This window comes from Symphalangus syndactylus, chromosome 10, assembly GCF_028878055.3.
Source record: "Symphalangus syndactylus isolate Jambi chromosome 10, NHGRI_mSymSyn1-v2.1_pri, whole genome shotgun sequence".
NCBI lineage: Eukaryota > Metazoa > Chordata > Mammalia > Primates > Hylobatidae > Symphalangus > Symphalangus syndactylus.
The window spans coordinates 38959800-38976315 of NC_072432.2; the positions used below are offsets into that span (position 1 = coordinate 38959800).

At 35.7% G+C, this 16516-nt stretch overlaps 1 protein-coding gene and 1 long non-coding RNA gene across 2 annotated transcripts in view; one reads left to right on the plus strand and one right to left on the minus strand.

The window, feature by feature from the left end:
• Positions 1 to 16516, minus strand: part of LOC134731508 (uncharacterized) — a 40368-nt gene that overhangs the window by 11602 nt on the left and 12250 nt on the right. The gene's annotated exons all lie outside the window — the stretch shown is intronic.
• On the plus strand, positions 59 to 16058 carry ADH1B (alcohol dehydrogenase 1B (class I), beta polypeptide). Its single transcript, XM_055296946.2, has 9 exons — positions 59 to 157; positions 3403 to 3504; positions 4104 to 4242; positions 5986 to 6073; positions 6171 to 6390; positions 8199 to 8459; positions 10731 to 10866; positions 11453 to 11591; positions 14516 to 16058. The coding sequence occupies exons 1-9, from the start codon at positions 140 to 142 to the stop codon at positions 14538 to 14540; spliced, it is 1128 nt and encodes a 375-aa protein (XP_055152921.1). The 5' UTR covers positions 59 to 139; the 3' UTR covers positions 14541 to 16058.

Here is a 16516-nt window from a genome sequence, read left to right on the forward strand (position 1 = left end):
ACGTGTGGAATTGGAATTAGATGTTACACAAGCAAACAAAATAAATATCTGTGCAATATATCTGCTTTATGCACTGAAGCAGAGAAGAAATCCACAAAGACTCACCAGTCTCCTGGTCTGCAGAGAAGACAGAAACAACATGAGCACAGCAGGAAAAGTAAGCAAAAAATATATTACTGTTGGTAATATATTCTCATCAATATAACAAAGAAAGGAATACAGTATTCGATGAATAATTTAAAATTCATATCTAAATTAGAAATGATACACTGAAATGATATGCAATATACACCTCAATATGTAATGTATACTGAACTGCAGTGGAAATAAGCTATTCTTAAATATCTTTAACAGGAATGTATAGAACCTGTACCTATTAAGTCTTTATTTCCTACATTAAAGAAATTTGCAGTAAAATGATAGTTTATTCCAAGCTAATCACGACTGATTTGTAAATCTAAAGTTAGAAAAGTCTTTAATGGCAAGTTATCTTTATAATAAGAAACCATAATTCAAATGTGTTATTATTTTTATTCATATCTTTTATGAACACAAGAAAGTTGTCTGACAGAAGTTTAATGAGAGGAATTTGACTCAGAAGACTGAAATATCCTTTAACCTTACTATGAGCTATCTTACAAAATGCTCATTGATCTCACAGCATTAGAATCATCAAGGTTAAGCAAGACATCAACATGCAAATTCTGATTAAAAGGGGTCCATTATGATACAACTCAGGGAATTTCCACAAAAATCCTACGGAACAATATCTTCCCCATTTAAAAGTTAATATGGCTTTACAGAAAATTAATAATACAATTTGAATAATAATACAATTTGAATCACTTAGCACTAGGAATACAGATATTTGGTTTTTTCTTCTATAAATTTGTACTTATTTGCTCAGTGTGTTTACAGGTGCATGTGGTCATTCAATATAATCAATTGATATTTTTTAATTGTTTAATTACATAAACCTGTGCAACTATTTCCAGTCATTTTTTGTGTTAGGAGTGTACCACACAGTAAAATATCTCACTATGATAATTCAATTTAAAGGTTCTGAGGCTTCTGTCTACATTGTGTGACAAACATGCTCATATCAGTAAGACTGGTTGGAAATCACCAATAGCCCATTGTTACTGTTCTTATTCCATCTCACTTTACTTCCATTTATTACTAATTAATATTTACATTCCTAATAGAAAATTATTTAAAAAAAGAAAATTCAAATTTACCAAACTCAACTTAAAAGAAATAATGAGTTCATACAGCAAAAGTATAAACCAACTATATTAATGAAAATAATAACTGATGAAATAGACAACCCTCCCCTTTTGGGTGCAACATCAATAACTTACCTTTTTGACAGCATTTCATTTGTGTTTACCCGTCCTGCATTTTATTTTCCTCAAATGCTAAATGGTGACAATACAAACATCTATTTCATAAATTAGTTTTGAGAATTAAATTAATACTGTAAAGCACTTAGAATCATATCTGGTACCTGATTAGATATTAGCCACTATTAAATATTAATATTTAAATAAATATTAGCCACTACTATTATTATTACTATTTAACTTCTTGATAACTTTTTAACATCACAGAATACTGAAAACGTGAGGCTAGATTAATCATTATTCTCTGTACAGCCAGCTTTGAGACTTCGGGAAAATTATTCAATCACTGAGTCAATTGATCCTCAATTATTTCACCTGTAAAATAAGCCAATAATTCAATAGTACTGTCCTGGTAGCAGCCTTGTCAGGTTTAAAAACAATGCACATTGTTTATAGCAGCACAATTTGCAATTGCAAAAATATGAAATCAACCTAAATGCCCATCAACTAACAAGTGGATAAAGAAAATGTGGTACATATACACCATGGAATACTACTCAGCCATAAAACAGGTGAAATAATGGCCTTTGCAGCAACTTGGATGGAGCTAGAGGCCATTATTCTAAGTGAAGTAACTCAGGAATGGAACACCAAATATCCAATGTTCTCACTTAAAAGTGGTAGCTAAACTATGAGGACACAAAGGATAAGAATGATATAATGGTCTTTGGGGACGGAGGGAAAAGGGCAGCAAGAGGAATAAGACATAAAAGACTACGTATTGGGTTCAGTCTACACTGCTTGTGTGAGGGGTGCACCAAAATCTCAGAAATCACCACTAAAGAACTTATCCGTGTAACCAAAAACCACCTGCACCCCAAAGACTATTGAAATTAAAAATCAATCAATGAATAAATTTTAAGATAAAAATAATGCATGTAATTTACCCAGCACAGGCCACAATGTGCCTGTCACATCATAAGCACCTAATAATAAGAATCTTACTACTATTAGTACCTTCTGTCTAAGTATTCTGATATTTATTTTGGCATTGACCATGCTGAACATCCTACAAAGTTGAAAAATTTGACAAATAAATAATGAAAATGAATTGGCAGAAAAATAAATCTTAATTGAATTTTTAAATTATATTTGCAATTATGTTGATTCTTTCTAGAAAGGGCTCTGTGAATTATACATGCTTTACCACAACAAAGATGGGTTTCACAGTACACTGGCAAGCACTAGAAAATATGCTGAACTTTATTTTTAAGAACATCTATGGATAAACTCTGCTAAATAGAAATCCAAACACACCGTTTCTCCAGTTTTAAAATATACATGCATGGGTCTGAGTGTATACACACACACACGTGCACACACACATACACTACCAACTCTAATCTCTATAATATTTGGCTCAAATCTAAGCTGGAAGGAGTCTCTACACATAAATTAGATTACAAAACAGGCTGCCAAAGCTAAGTTTCAAATGAATAGGAAACAAGTAGCACACAGAAGTGGTGGAGAGAGAAAATGAAAAGAGGACAATAAGCAAATAGGGAGAGAAAGAAATGTCATCCTACGCAGGAAGGTAAATGTATAACTGTTCTTATAGAGTCAGATCCTTTTGGCCTAAGCAGAAAGTTGAGCAATAAAGCAGTGTATTTTATGTGGACAGACACTGACTGTCAGCAAAAGAAAGGTGACTTCTAACTTCATGTATCAGCCAATAGTTGTGGGTAAACAAGCATTTTCAGGATGGCATTAGGAAATATCAGGAATAAACACCTTCAGAGAAAAAACAACAACAACATAAGAATGGCCTAAATAAATACATTCCATTTTTCTCAATGTCTTATTATACTTTGTTTATCTTTCCTTATGTTGCTTTTTAAAAGATACTTTTATTCTCTTTATAAACCAGAGTACTTCATTTCCATGGAGCACTTGTTAGGTACCAGACATGGGACGCAATATTACGTGTACAAAGATGAAAAGACACAATTTATGACTTCAAGAGTGAGAAAACACTGTCACCATCTCTCTGTTTTTCTAGGTAATCAAATGCAAAGCAGCTGTGCTGTGGGAGGTAAAGAAACCCTTTTCCATTGAGGATGTGGAGGTTGCACCTCCTAAGGCTTATGAAGTTCGCATTAAGGTGAAATATTTTTCCATTTGTATTTCATTTTACATTTAAAAAAAACTCAAAGAACATTAAAAATGGAAACATCCAAAAATCCACTAAGAGGCATATCTTATATGATCACCCAGAAAATAAAATTACATTTGTTGTCAAGGAAAGGTATAAATATAAATTTTAAATTTTTAAAAAGTGATCAAAGAGTACATACAGTATAATTCCAGTAAAATACAAAAGAATTTATGTTTGTACAGAAAAAAATTCCAAAGGATATATATCAAGACTTCAAAATCAATTAACATTAGATATTTTCCATGTGTTACTTTGCTATTTCTACTTCTATTTTTTAAAGCGTGCATTCTTATATAAGACTTAAATATTTCAGAATCAATTATTTCACAGATTATTCTAAATTGTTTAATTCAAGAAGGGAAGGTAGAGAAGGGTTTTAGACTGAATAAGCTTGTGGATAAACTGAATCTTTCATATTTAGGAATAGTAGGGATTATCAGCAAAACCCTTGAATACATTTTAGAAACACAATTTCAGGAATTTGGGCATGTTAAATTCATCTAGTTACAATCTTTTCTGAATTTGAACATCTCTTTATTCTGCAGATGGTGGCTGTAGGAATCTGTCGCACAGATGACCACGTGGTTAGTGGCAACCTGGTGACCCCCCTTCCTGTGATTTTAGGCCATGAGGCAGCCGGCATCGTGGAGAGTGTTGGAGAAGGGGTGACTACAGTCAAACCAGGTACAGGATTCACACTCAGGGAACACGTGTGGTTCACCATCCAGGATTTCCCAGCCTGGATGAGGAAACCAAGGCAATGAGAGACGAAAAGGCTTGCACAAGGTCACCGGGCAGCCAGGACTTCAGGAGTTTCCTCTTTCCCTCTCTGCCTGCCTGACTCAAGCATGTATGCATTCAGGCACTCATGTATTGTACCCTTCAACCATTATGTACTGAGTATCTACTAGACACCAGGCACCAGGTTAGAGCCTGGAGATATGTGAGGATCAAAAGAGACACAGTGCCTACCAGTGTGGCATTCATAATCTAGTAACCTCCGTGTTAGTGTTGCTGAACACTGTCTTCTGTCAGGGCCCAGACAGAAGTAGAAACGGGAGGAGGGAAAAAAAGTAAATATGGAAACTGTTCTGTGCTGAGTTCACAAAATGGAGGCTACATGGCTACAGACGAATAAACATGACCTTTTCTTAGGTGACCTATGCAGCTCCTTCACCAATTTCCTCTTCCGACATGTTCTCTCTTCCTGAACATGGAATCAATGAAACAGGCTAGGTGAAAGGAAATGAAAGAAACAGAAGGAACCATCCCGCCATCAACAATGTCTGCCTTATTACCTTCAGCCATGCTTAAATGCAGCTGGTTACAGATTACTGATTATTTTATCTTCAACATTTATTTTACCCTAAACTTATGTACTAATGTAAATACTTTTAGAAGTAAAGGGTTAATAACTAGGACATTGCCAACCATCATTTTCACATAAACTTTACCTATAAAATGTTAATGCACCAACCATTTTTCTTGATCATGTGGAATGTATAGCACAGGTGATTAAAAATAAAAATTGTTTAATTCTAAAAAGTCGCTTTAGCCTGTAGATTCACCCTGCCCCCTTACCAAATACCAATTTAAACTGTGAACAGAAAATAATAAAATAAACTACCCAAAGTATGTTTTAGCTCTATTTCCTTTAGTTAGAAATAAATTAACAACAAAATGACAGCCTTACTTTTTACCCCTACTCCCTCCACCATAACAGGAAAAGTAGATAATTCACAAATTATCAGCTAAAAATATTTGTAAGTCAATTCTTATCCTAAAAGAAAGTCCCTAACTTGTTGTGAACGGCTGAAGTTTTCAGAGAAATTTCTGGAATTCTTCTTTGTCCCATTTTTTGTTAGTTTTTCTCAAAAAAAAAAAAAAAAAGCTAGGATTTTTTAAAGCATTCATTTCATAAAAAAGATAAGCACAGTCACTTTGAAAAGCCAAGAATTGGTTCAAAATTCTAATATTTATTGTAAATCAATCTTTTACAAAATACCAGATCTTCCCAAAATCTACAGGCACTATAATAGATGACTTTCAACTAAAATTTATATTTATATTTATAGTAAGAATATTTAAGATTTAATTAGTTAAAGTTTAAATAAAATGATTGCAAAGCCTCCAGGAGAAATCAGTACACTGCGTAAAAGTTAACTATTAGTACAGAGGAAGTAATTTTTTCAATCTGTGTGGTCTCCCACATTTGCGTTTTCTCTTTAGGAATCCTCAGGCACTTATAAACCCAAACTGAAAACAATGCTGTAGCAGGCATTGAAAAATGACATAGTTATTATTGAACTCTATTCCTTAAAGACTTTTAAAGAAACATGCTTCTAATCAATACATCTGAACTTTAAGTTTTTGCTGTATTAATTCCTGCATAGAAATTTAAGAAGAATTTGTTTTATTCCTCTCCAGGTGATAAAGTCATCCCGCTCTTTACTCCTCAGTGTGGAAAATGCAGAGTTTGTAAAAACCCGGAAAGCAACTACTGCTTGAAAAACGAGTAGGTTTCTGATGCTCTCTTTGCACAGACTTTGAGTTTGCACATTACTTATGCTCCTGTCTCATGCCTTTGTGTGTTTGTGTATTGCACTGCCTAGTCTAGGCAATCCTCGGGGGACCCTGCAGGATGGCACCAGGAGGTTCACCTGCAGGGGGAAGCCCATTCACCACTTCCTTGGCACCAGCACCTTCTCACAGTACACGGTGGTGGATGAGAATGCAGTGGCCAAAATTGATGCAGCCTCACCCCTGGAGAAGGTCTGCCTTATTGGCTGTGGATTCTCAACTGGTTATGGGTCTGCAGTTAACGTTGCCAAGGTGAGAATAACAATGGATGATAAAACTGCTTACATGCAGACTGTCAGAAACCAAAAGGGAAGCAATTTCTTGCAAGAATCAGAAATTATTTTTGTAGATTTGAAGTGTCGATTATGAGCAGAAAAATGGCCCAGAAAGAATTGAATACACATGCTAGAAATTTTACCAATTTATTGCAGATAAAAAGTTACGAGTAAAGATGTCATTTACAATAATTTTTCTTCTAAATTTGCCGTTTATGGGATCATGAAATTTTAGGCCTAAGAATTCATTTAGTAATTCATTCAACAATTAGAGAGCACCTATACGTGCCTCAGGCACCATAGGTTCTGCTAGGCTCTGACAGCAAAAGTAAATGAAATGAAGCGTTTGCCCTTGAGGAGCAGCTAGTCTGTGGATCCTCTACTCCCAGAATTAGGATCAACGGTAGAGTCCAAAACCTTACCTGATGCACTTCCAAACCAATGCTCACCCACTCTGTGGATTCTTAGACGGAAAGTAATAAAGATTTAGTGATGCGTAATTCACTCATTATGGGATTTCACTGCTGAAACTAACTCCCCTGGCATGAACACACACATATACTTCAGAAGTGGTAAATTTCAAGCAGAAATTCTTTAAAGGCTCCTCATCTGAGTAGGCTGAAAGTCTAGTAGTATGCTTTATTTTATGAAACCGAGGTTCAGAGATATAAAGATATTTGCCCAAAGCCTCAGTGCTAAGACTAAAATATATTTTTAATATGAGAGCTGAGGCTAAAATATCTTTTTCAAATCTCCTGCTGAATCTTAGCTTGCAATACATACTTATTAGTGTTTTTGAATCACAGTCACAAGTCTTGTGTTTTTCTAAGTAAGGTAGAAAATGGTGGTGTCCCCCATAGTATGAATAATACTTGGTGAATGAGTGAATAGACACCCTTAAGGGAATATAAGGATGAGATTACTTGGGACAGGAAAACATGTTACCCACAATGAAGACTGACTATGGGAGACTAGGTTTAATAAACAGCCCCTAGCCAACCAAAAAGAAAAAAATTCAGAAGGCATCTTTTCCAAATTTCTGTGACTTTAGCACTTAGCTCCTTGTTCAGTTGCCTCATACATGTTAGCAGATGGTCAAAGTGATCCTACCCAAGAACAGAAGATGAGGATACTCGTAACAATAGATTGTATTTATTATTGAAATATAGACAAACGTTTCATTGCTGTGTTGTTTGCTAGTGTATTTTTAAAGCAGGGATATACTGGTCACAACTACTGAACATAAATGAACCAAGGAGTTAATTACTGAGGGTTTAAGTGGAATATTTTTCATTCTCCTGGAGTAGCCTTTTCCACTTATTTTATTTTCCAAATATTGCCTTTGTGTGTGTATGAGTTACTGAAGCTGGCTATCAAGGGATTTCAGCAATTGAGAGTCCCTTCAAGATTGTAATCACTGCCATCTGGATCTCAAAGATCATCCAGTCCCCTGGTTCCCAGCCTGACCTTCCCATTGGAGTCACCTGGGGACTGAGTCCACCTGCAGAGATTCTCATTTAATTGACATAGGCTGTGACCTGGACAGTGGAATAGTTTGTAAAGCTCCCCAGATGAATCTAATATGCATCAGTTTGAGAACCACTCAACTAGTTCATCCCCTTGAATTTAAAATAAAGCAACTGAAGCCAAAAGAGGTTTTGATAAAAGGTTGGACAAAAGAGTCTAAGTAGCTCTTGATAAACACCTAGGCATGGCACTTTATAAAGCTTAGGCACTTTCTAACAATCATCACTTAATCTACTTTTGCATTTTCTGAAAACACAGGTCACCCCAGGCTCTACCTGTGCTGTGTTTGGCCTGGGAGGGGTCGGCCTATCTGCTGTTATGGGCTGTAAAGCAGCTGGAGCAGCCAGAATCATTGCAGTGGACATCAACAAGGACAAATTTGCAAAGGCCAAAGAGTTGGGTGCCACTGAATGCATCAACCCTCAAGACTACAAGAAACCCATCCAGGAGGTGCTAAAGGAAATGACTGATGGAGGTGTGGATTTTTCGTTTGAAGTCATCGGTCGGCTTGACACCATGGTATGTACCACGACATGCCCTGAGATTTCTGCCTCTGCAACCTGGAAGATGCATTTAGGCAGCAAAATATATGTTTTATGTATAAAGGATATTTTTAATGATGAATGGAAATTTCCCATCATCTGTTTGTTACCTGGCTTGTTTAATTTTTGTTATGAGAAATCTTTTCTTCCATCAACTACCCAAACCTGTCTCAAGTCATATTTCCTCTAGAGGAAAAGAAAAGGGCTTGTTTTTCTTAACTGAGCAATTACAGATTTACTTTATTAATTTTTAGTTAAAAAATATAAGTTCAAGTAAACATAATACAAATTCTGTTCTCAAATTGGAATGTTTTTTCTCCGACATTCTTAACAAAAATGGTTTAACAATTTTGCATATGTTCTTAATAAATTCCAAATTTTTAACATGTTAGTATTTGGCCACAGGAAATGAGCAATTTTAGGCCAACTGCTGTTTTATTAACAAAAATATGCCCTAAGGAAATTGACTGCTTTAAGACATCACTGTATTTTATCACAGAAACTGGACAGTGCCTGGCACATAGCTAGTACCCAATATTAGTTGGACTGAATACTTTGAAAAGTCAACAGTCTCTACTAAAAATACAAAAATTAGCCAGGTATGGTGGTGTAGCACATACCTGTAATCCCAGCTACTCGGGAGGCTGAGGCAAGAGGATCACTTGAACCCACGAGGTGGAGGTTGCAGTGAGCCAAGATCGCACCATTGCACTCCAGCCTGGGTGACATAGTGAAACTCTGTCTCAAAAAAAAAAAAAAAAGAAAGAAAGAAAAAAAAGAAAAGTCAACAGACTTTACCAACCCCCAGAACTTAAAAGCTACGTATCTCATAGCATTGCTTATAGATTACATGAGACAACGTATGTGATATACTTAGCACAGTGCCACCTGTCATATGGTAAGCTCCCAATAATGTCAGCTGTCTGTTTTTTTTTTTTTTTTTTTTGAGACAGGGTCTCACTCTGTCACCAAGGCTGAAGTGGCATAATTATAACTCGCTGCAGCCTCAACCTCCTCGGCTCAAGCGATTCTCCTACCTCAGCCTCCAAAAATGCTGAGAGTATAGGCACAAGCCACCACACTCAGCCTCACTTGGCATTATTGATATGAAATACTACTTCCAATCTTGCAGTGCTTACATCATCTTTGGCTTATTATGGTATTTCTTCCAAACAGTTACAAATATCAATTGCAATGGGAAACACATCTCTAGCTATATTTCACCTACCCAGAATTCTCTAGAATCCTACTGAAAAAGTCTCCAGAAACCAACAAATTTCCATTGCTGAGGTTTTCTAGAAGGTCCAGCTGTGTGGGTAACAGGGAGTGGCACTCTAAGATCAAAGCTCTCAGCAGCCTTGACCTAGGACAGATGCCACAGAGGAATAAAATGTCAAGAGAATTCAACTTTTTCCAGGGCTACAGCTTTTCTCTTTATGGTCTTTTTCTATATTTTCATCCATTTTCTCGTGTGGAACTGGAGTGTACCTTATCTTAAGATACCAAGTGTCTGACAGCCACAGGTTCTGAGGATGTCTGGTCTCCCAAAGGTCAGAATCCAAAATCAAAGAACGAATCATTATATACCTACGGGGATACTAAACCATTTTCTAACTACAGAACATGTTCCAAGAGCTGACTGGAAAACATTTTCTGAACTGTTTCTTGAGGTTCCCAAATAATCGGTGTATTTGAATGTAAAACCAATATGTATTTGGGGAGGTTAAAAAACAATGTTTAAAACATGTCCATTTGAGAAAGGGACAGTAGAATAGGAATCCACTTAAGAGGGAGACCGTCAAGTGGACAAGAGACAAATTTCGGTGATATAATTGTTTATCTTGTTCACCATCAAAATATGTGGTTGAAAATACTGGGTTCAAAATACCTATGTAATAAATCAATGAAAAATGAATTAACCAACTCACAGATTGCCTAAGAATTATGTGATGATGAAATTTTACGCTTTATATATGTTTGTAATGATGTCTGCCACTTTATTCCTTTATTAGGAAGAACTAAGTGCACTCCATTATTTATCCATTCTTTCATTAAAAAACCATTTTCTGGGCATTTCCTGAATCCACAGCACTATCCTGTGCAAAAACGGGGAATGAAGGAGCAAAAGACATGATCTCTTCCCTCTACACACTCACGATCCAGTTAAGCCTATTACATGATATTGTGCATTATGGATAGGAACTATGGGACTCCACGTTAAGGATGCTAAATATTCACTTTATTCCAGATGGCTTCCCTGTTATGTTGTCATGAGGCATGTGGCACAAGCGTCATCGTAGGGGTACCTCCTGCTTCCCAGAACCTCTCAATAAACCCTATGCTGCTACTGACTGGACGCACCTGGAAGGGGGCTGTTTATGGTGGTATGTAGTTGGGCTCAAGTGCCAAATTCTCATTAATCTCAATATATCTCCCCTTTTACAATTGACAAGGCAAGGTTTTGAAAACAAATCAAAAATAAATTTAAATTCCTTTTCTATCTACAGTCTCCAAGTCAACTAGATATGGAACTAATGCAGACAGAAGGTCCCAATATAGACTTCTCTGTTGTCACCATAACCCAGGACCTTTCATTTCCATCTGTTTTTGTACTTGTGGCTGTGTAAGGCATGGAAATTTTTAGTAGAACATGGAAATCTACAACAATATTTCATATCTACATCTAAATTTAGACAACTGATAAATTTGCTCCTCTACTTTGGGCATAAACTTCTGTACTATTATTTCTATGGGAGAGACAAAATAACTAAGAACCTTCATTTATCTGTGATTTTTTTTTTAAGTCAAGACACTGTAAAAGCATATTGAAGTACTCTATCTCTTCTTATCCTCAGTTATAGCAGTCTGGAATGGAGCATCTTTTCTAAACTTCATTTATTTGGAAAATCTTCTCTTCAATTATCCTACTTACCCTAGTTGAATCCAACAATGATACTGTCTTCTTTTCAGGCTTTAAGAGTAAAGAAGGTATCCCAAAACTTGTGGCTGATTTTATGGCTAAGAAGTTTTCACTGGATGCGTTAATAACCCATGTTTTACCTTTTGAAAAAATAAATGAAGGATTTGACCTGCTTCACTCTGGGAAAAGGTAGATTTTAAGTTAGTTTTCTGTTTTGCTTTTTTTTCTACCATAGGGGATTGTCTAGCAGAGAATGAAAAAGGTGGAAGGATGAGAAAAAATAGGGTCCCTTGGTTTTCCATCACCAGTTCAGTCTTTGCATGGAGCGTATGTAGGATCATACTGTGAGAAGCTGAAAACAGTTGCTTTGCATTTCCTATTCTGCTGGAGTCAAATTATGTTGATTACTGCAAATCTGAATGATCAGAGCCACTCAGTCTTCCTGAAAAGAGAACACTCACATTTGCCCAAAAAAAATACCCACAAAAAAACAAAAGTCTATTTAAACAACCATAATTATAACATAGTGTCTTTGAAGCCTCTTCCTTCTACCTATATAAAGCTGACACTAAGTGTCTGCATATTTAAATAATTTTCAGGACATCCTCAACATTTTCATTACAGGAGGAGGTGGAACTACACTGGGATTGTTTTCTAGGTAGATATTACTAGTTTTTCTCTTTTTCTTTTGTAGTTTAAGAAAAAATTGTTTACCACTGAAAGTTATCATAAAAGAGAAGAGTACTAAACACTATTTTAAATGTTTGTCTTACATTTTCTCTGAAGCTTAGAAAAATAAGCCAATTCTATTTCCTACCTCTAACATTTAACACTTACAACCAGCTAATAAAATAAATTTTGTCACCTGCATTTACGTGAGGCACAACTGGAAACAGGCAGTTATATCTAACCTTTGCCTTCTAGCTCCAGAATCTTAGATTTTTCTGCTATCCCACACTTATTTTCATGAGGTTTGCAACTTTAAATAGTGTTTCTTTGGCACTCACAAAATCATTATACTAGATCCTTTAACTGACAACATTATTGAGGAAGGAAAGAAACTAGCACCCACAGAGCACCAGCTGTTCTATTAAGTGTCTTACCTGCATTGTCTCCTGTGATTCCCAAACAATGCTCAGTGTCAGTCTCAATCTCACTATCTTAGAGAAGAGAAACTGAGACTTGGAGAAGACATGACTTTGCCAAAATCATCAAGTGGTAGGAAGCGGAGCCAGAATTCAAAAGTAGATCTTGTTTTTAGCAAATCTATTCACTTTCTATTAAACCACACCACCCCTTGAGAGTGCATGTACATATGGAAAACAGTAGTCATCAAAGGTTAGTTATCATTGTCATTATTATTACCACTGACATCATCATTGGGATCATCATCATCATAGGATTGAAAAGATGATGGCAAATATAGAGATGAACAAAACCAGAGGACAGTGTTGAGCAACATAAGAAGTCATGAAGCACACCTAAATTCATTTTATGAGAATGTCATATAGTAATATGCATATGTAAATATAGTTAATCCTATCAATAAGCAAAGATTAAAAATTGTAATATTCAATATTGGTAAGAATAAGGTGAGTTGGGCACTTTCATATACTTTCAGTAGTAATTGATACATACTTTTGGAAAAGCAATTTGGTAATATGTATCAGAAACCTTTAAAAAAATAACTGAATCCTTTGCCCCTTCTCTTCAATTCTCCTACTTACCCTAGTTGAATCCAACAATGATACTGTCTTCTTTTCAGGCTTTAAGAGTAAAGAAGGTATCCCAAAATTTGTGGTTGATTTTATGGCTAAGAAGTTTTCACTGGATGGAATGCCCACTGGATGGAATTGCCCCAGCAATTCCATTTCTAGAAATCTATTCTACAGAAATAATCAACTATTCAAACATACTATAGAACTTAGAAACATTCTAAAGTTCAACACGAGGAAAATAATTTCACAAATTCCAGTCATCTATTAGAAATAAATGAAACCATCAAAAAGAAATGACTTCATTGGGAAATACTCATGATGTAATTTTAGGCTCATGTAATGAAAAATATAAATTGTATATATTGTATATGCAATGTCTCAAATTTTCATCAAAAACAGTAAAACATGCACAGATTTCTAGAAAAAAGTTCATAGAAATTCAAGAAAACATTGAGAATGATTATTTCTAGGTTGTGGGATTACGGATTACTTTTACTTTCTTCTTCCTGCTGTCTTGTATTCTCTGAATTATGTGCATATATTTTTCTCATATATGCATATACATATACATATATATGTTAAAAATTATTAAAGAGTCACAAAGACCATCATTTTCTAAAAATATTTATTCATGAGAAGTTGGTTTATAGAAAGGGCATTAGTTCCAGTGTAAATGTTCCATTTGTAATCTTCACAAGAATGAGCTATCTTAGAATTAATACAAATCAACTTTATTCTCTACTTCTACGAATCCTTAAACATATGTATCAAAGGTCTTTTAAACTTCCAGCATGGTCTTAACTTTGTTAAATTATCAGTTCTTTCAGGCAAGTTATCCATCATCTTATAATTTTTGCAAATTTGTATTTGGGTTTGAATCCCAACACTCCATACTAGATGCGCTACCAGAGCAAGTTACAAATCTTTCTAAGTCTCAGTTTTTATAATCTCTAAAATGGACATAATATGGAAACCTACCTCCTAGTGTTGATGTTTAGGTTGAAGTTTAAGAAAATGCACGAAGAATATGACAAATAGTAAGAACTTACTGCAAGTTATTATCCATTGTTGTTTTATATTCCTTATTATACCAGGAATGTGGGCACGCAATGATTTTTTGAAGATGCTAATGTAGAATTAATGTAGAATTGAAGTGACAGGCATACTCAGGATGTTGTGAGTGAGATTAAGATTGGAGAAAAAAAAAAAAAAAAGAAAAGTAAACCAAAAAAGATGAACTTCCTTTTACTTGAACCAAATGTATGGGGATGGAAATAGGGTAGCTGGGATCACAGACAGATTTTCACTAAGACACCTCATATGCTCCCCGGACTCTCAAATCAAGCATGTGGGTTGTCTAAATGTTAACACAATGTCTCTTCTTTCCTATTGCAGTATCCGTACCGTCCTGACGTTTTGAGACAATAGAGATGCCTTCCCTTGTAGCAGTCTTCAGCCTCCTCTACCCTACATGATCTGGAGCAACAGCTGGGAAATATCATTAATTCTGCTCTTCAGATATGTTATCAATAAATTACACATGGGGGCTTTCCAAAGAAATGGAAATTGATGGGAAATTATTTTTCAGGAAAATTTGAAATTCAAGTGAGAAGTAAATAAAGTGTTGAACATCAGCTGGGGATTTGAAGCCAATAAACCTTCCTTCTTAACCATTCTACTGTGTCACCTTTGCCATTGAGGAAAAATATTTCCTGTGACTTCTTGCATTTTTGGTATCTTCATAATCTTTAGTCATTGAATCCCAGTGGAGGGGACCCTTCACTTACCCTGAACATACACATGCTGGGCCATTGTGCTTGAAGTCTTCTAACTCTTCTCAGTTTTCACTGTCGACATTTTCCTATTTCTAATAAAATGTACCAAATCCCTAGGGTAAAAGCTAGGGTAAGGTAAAGGATAGACTCACATTTACAAGTAGTGAAGGTCCAAGAGTTCTAAATACAGGGAATTTCTTAGGAACTCAAATAAAATGTCCCACATTTTACTACAGTAAAGGGCAGTGTTTTTATGACTTTTATACTATTTCTTTATGGTCGATATACAATTGATTTTTCAAAATAATAGCAGATTTCTTGCTTCATATGACAAAGCCTCAATTACTAATTGTAAAAACTGAACTATTCCCAGAATCATGTTCAAAAAATCTGTAATTTTTGCTGATGAAAGTGCTTCATTGACTAAACAGTATTAGTTTGTGGCTATAAATGATTATTTAGATGATGACTGAAAATGTGTATAAAGTAATTAAAAGTAATATGGTGGCTTTAAGTGTAGAGATGGGATGGCAAATGCTGTGAATGCAGAATGTAAAATTGGTAACTAAGAAATGGTGCAGACACCTTAAGCAATATATTTTCCTAGCAGATATATATATATATATACACATATACAAATGTATATTTTTGCAAAATTGTTTTCAGTCTAGAACTTTTCTATTAACTACCATGTCTTAAAATCAAGTCTAGAATCCTAGCATTAGTTTAATATTTTGAATATGTAAAAACCTGTGTTAATGCTTTGTTAATGCATTTCCTACTCTCAGGGGAAGGATTTGCATTTTGAGGTTTATCTCTAAATGTGACATGCAAAGGTTATTCCTGGTAAAGGAGGTAGCTGTCTCCAAAAATGCTATTGTTGCAATATCTACATTCTATTTCACATTATGAAAGACCTTAGACATAAAGTAAAATAGTTTATCATTTACCGTGTGATCTTCAGTAAGTCCCTCAGGCTCTCTGAGCTTGTTCATCCTTTGTTTTGAAAAAATTACTCAACCAACCCATTACAGCTTAACCAAGATTAAATGGGTTGATGTTAATGAAAGAGCTTCGCCTATTAAGAAGGGCCATGTAAATGTGGGTAACCTGATTGTTTTGTCAAAAATGCTAAAGCGGGGTGGGGGGTGGCGCAGTGGCTTATCCCTGTAATCCCAGCACTTTGGGAGGTCAAGACAGGTGGATGACCTGAGGTCAGGAGTTCGAGACCAGCCTGGTCAACATGTTGAAACCCCATCTCTACTAAAAATACAAAAATTAGCCAGGCATGGTGGTGGGTGGCTGCAATCCCAGCTACTCAGGAGGCTGAGGCAAGAGAATCGCTGGAGCCTGGGAGGCGGAGGTTGCAGTGAGCAGAAATCTTGCCACTGCACACCAGCCTAGGTGACAAGAGCAAAACTCTGTCAAAAGAAAAGAAAAGAAAATGCTGAAGGAGTTACTCAGGGTCAAGAAAGTTTTCAGAATGTCCCTAACATAACATCATCATGGGACACTACCTGTTGCTGGATGCTCTGCGGCTTTTACACTGATGCTGATGGTGTGAGATCCAGGAAAAGAAAATGGAGTTCTACATGCCCATCTCACAGCAGGGTCATCAAAT

What these genes read in the sequence shown, in the direction of transcription:
- ADH1B (XM_055296946.2), top strand. An exon ending in CTGCAGTTAACGTTGCCAAG is followed by an intron (nt 6,391 to 8,198) that starts GTGAGAATAACA and finishes CTGAAAACACAG; the next exon opens with GTCACCCCAGGCTCTACCTG. An exon ending in CTGCTTCACTCTGGGAAAAG is followed by an intron (nt 11,592 to 14,515) that starts GTAGATTTTAAG and finishes TTCCTATTGCAG; the next exon opens with TATCCGTACCGTCCTGACGT.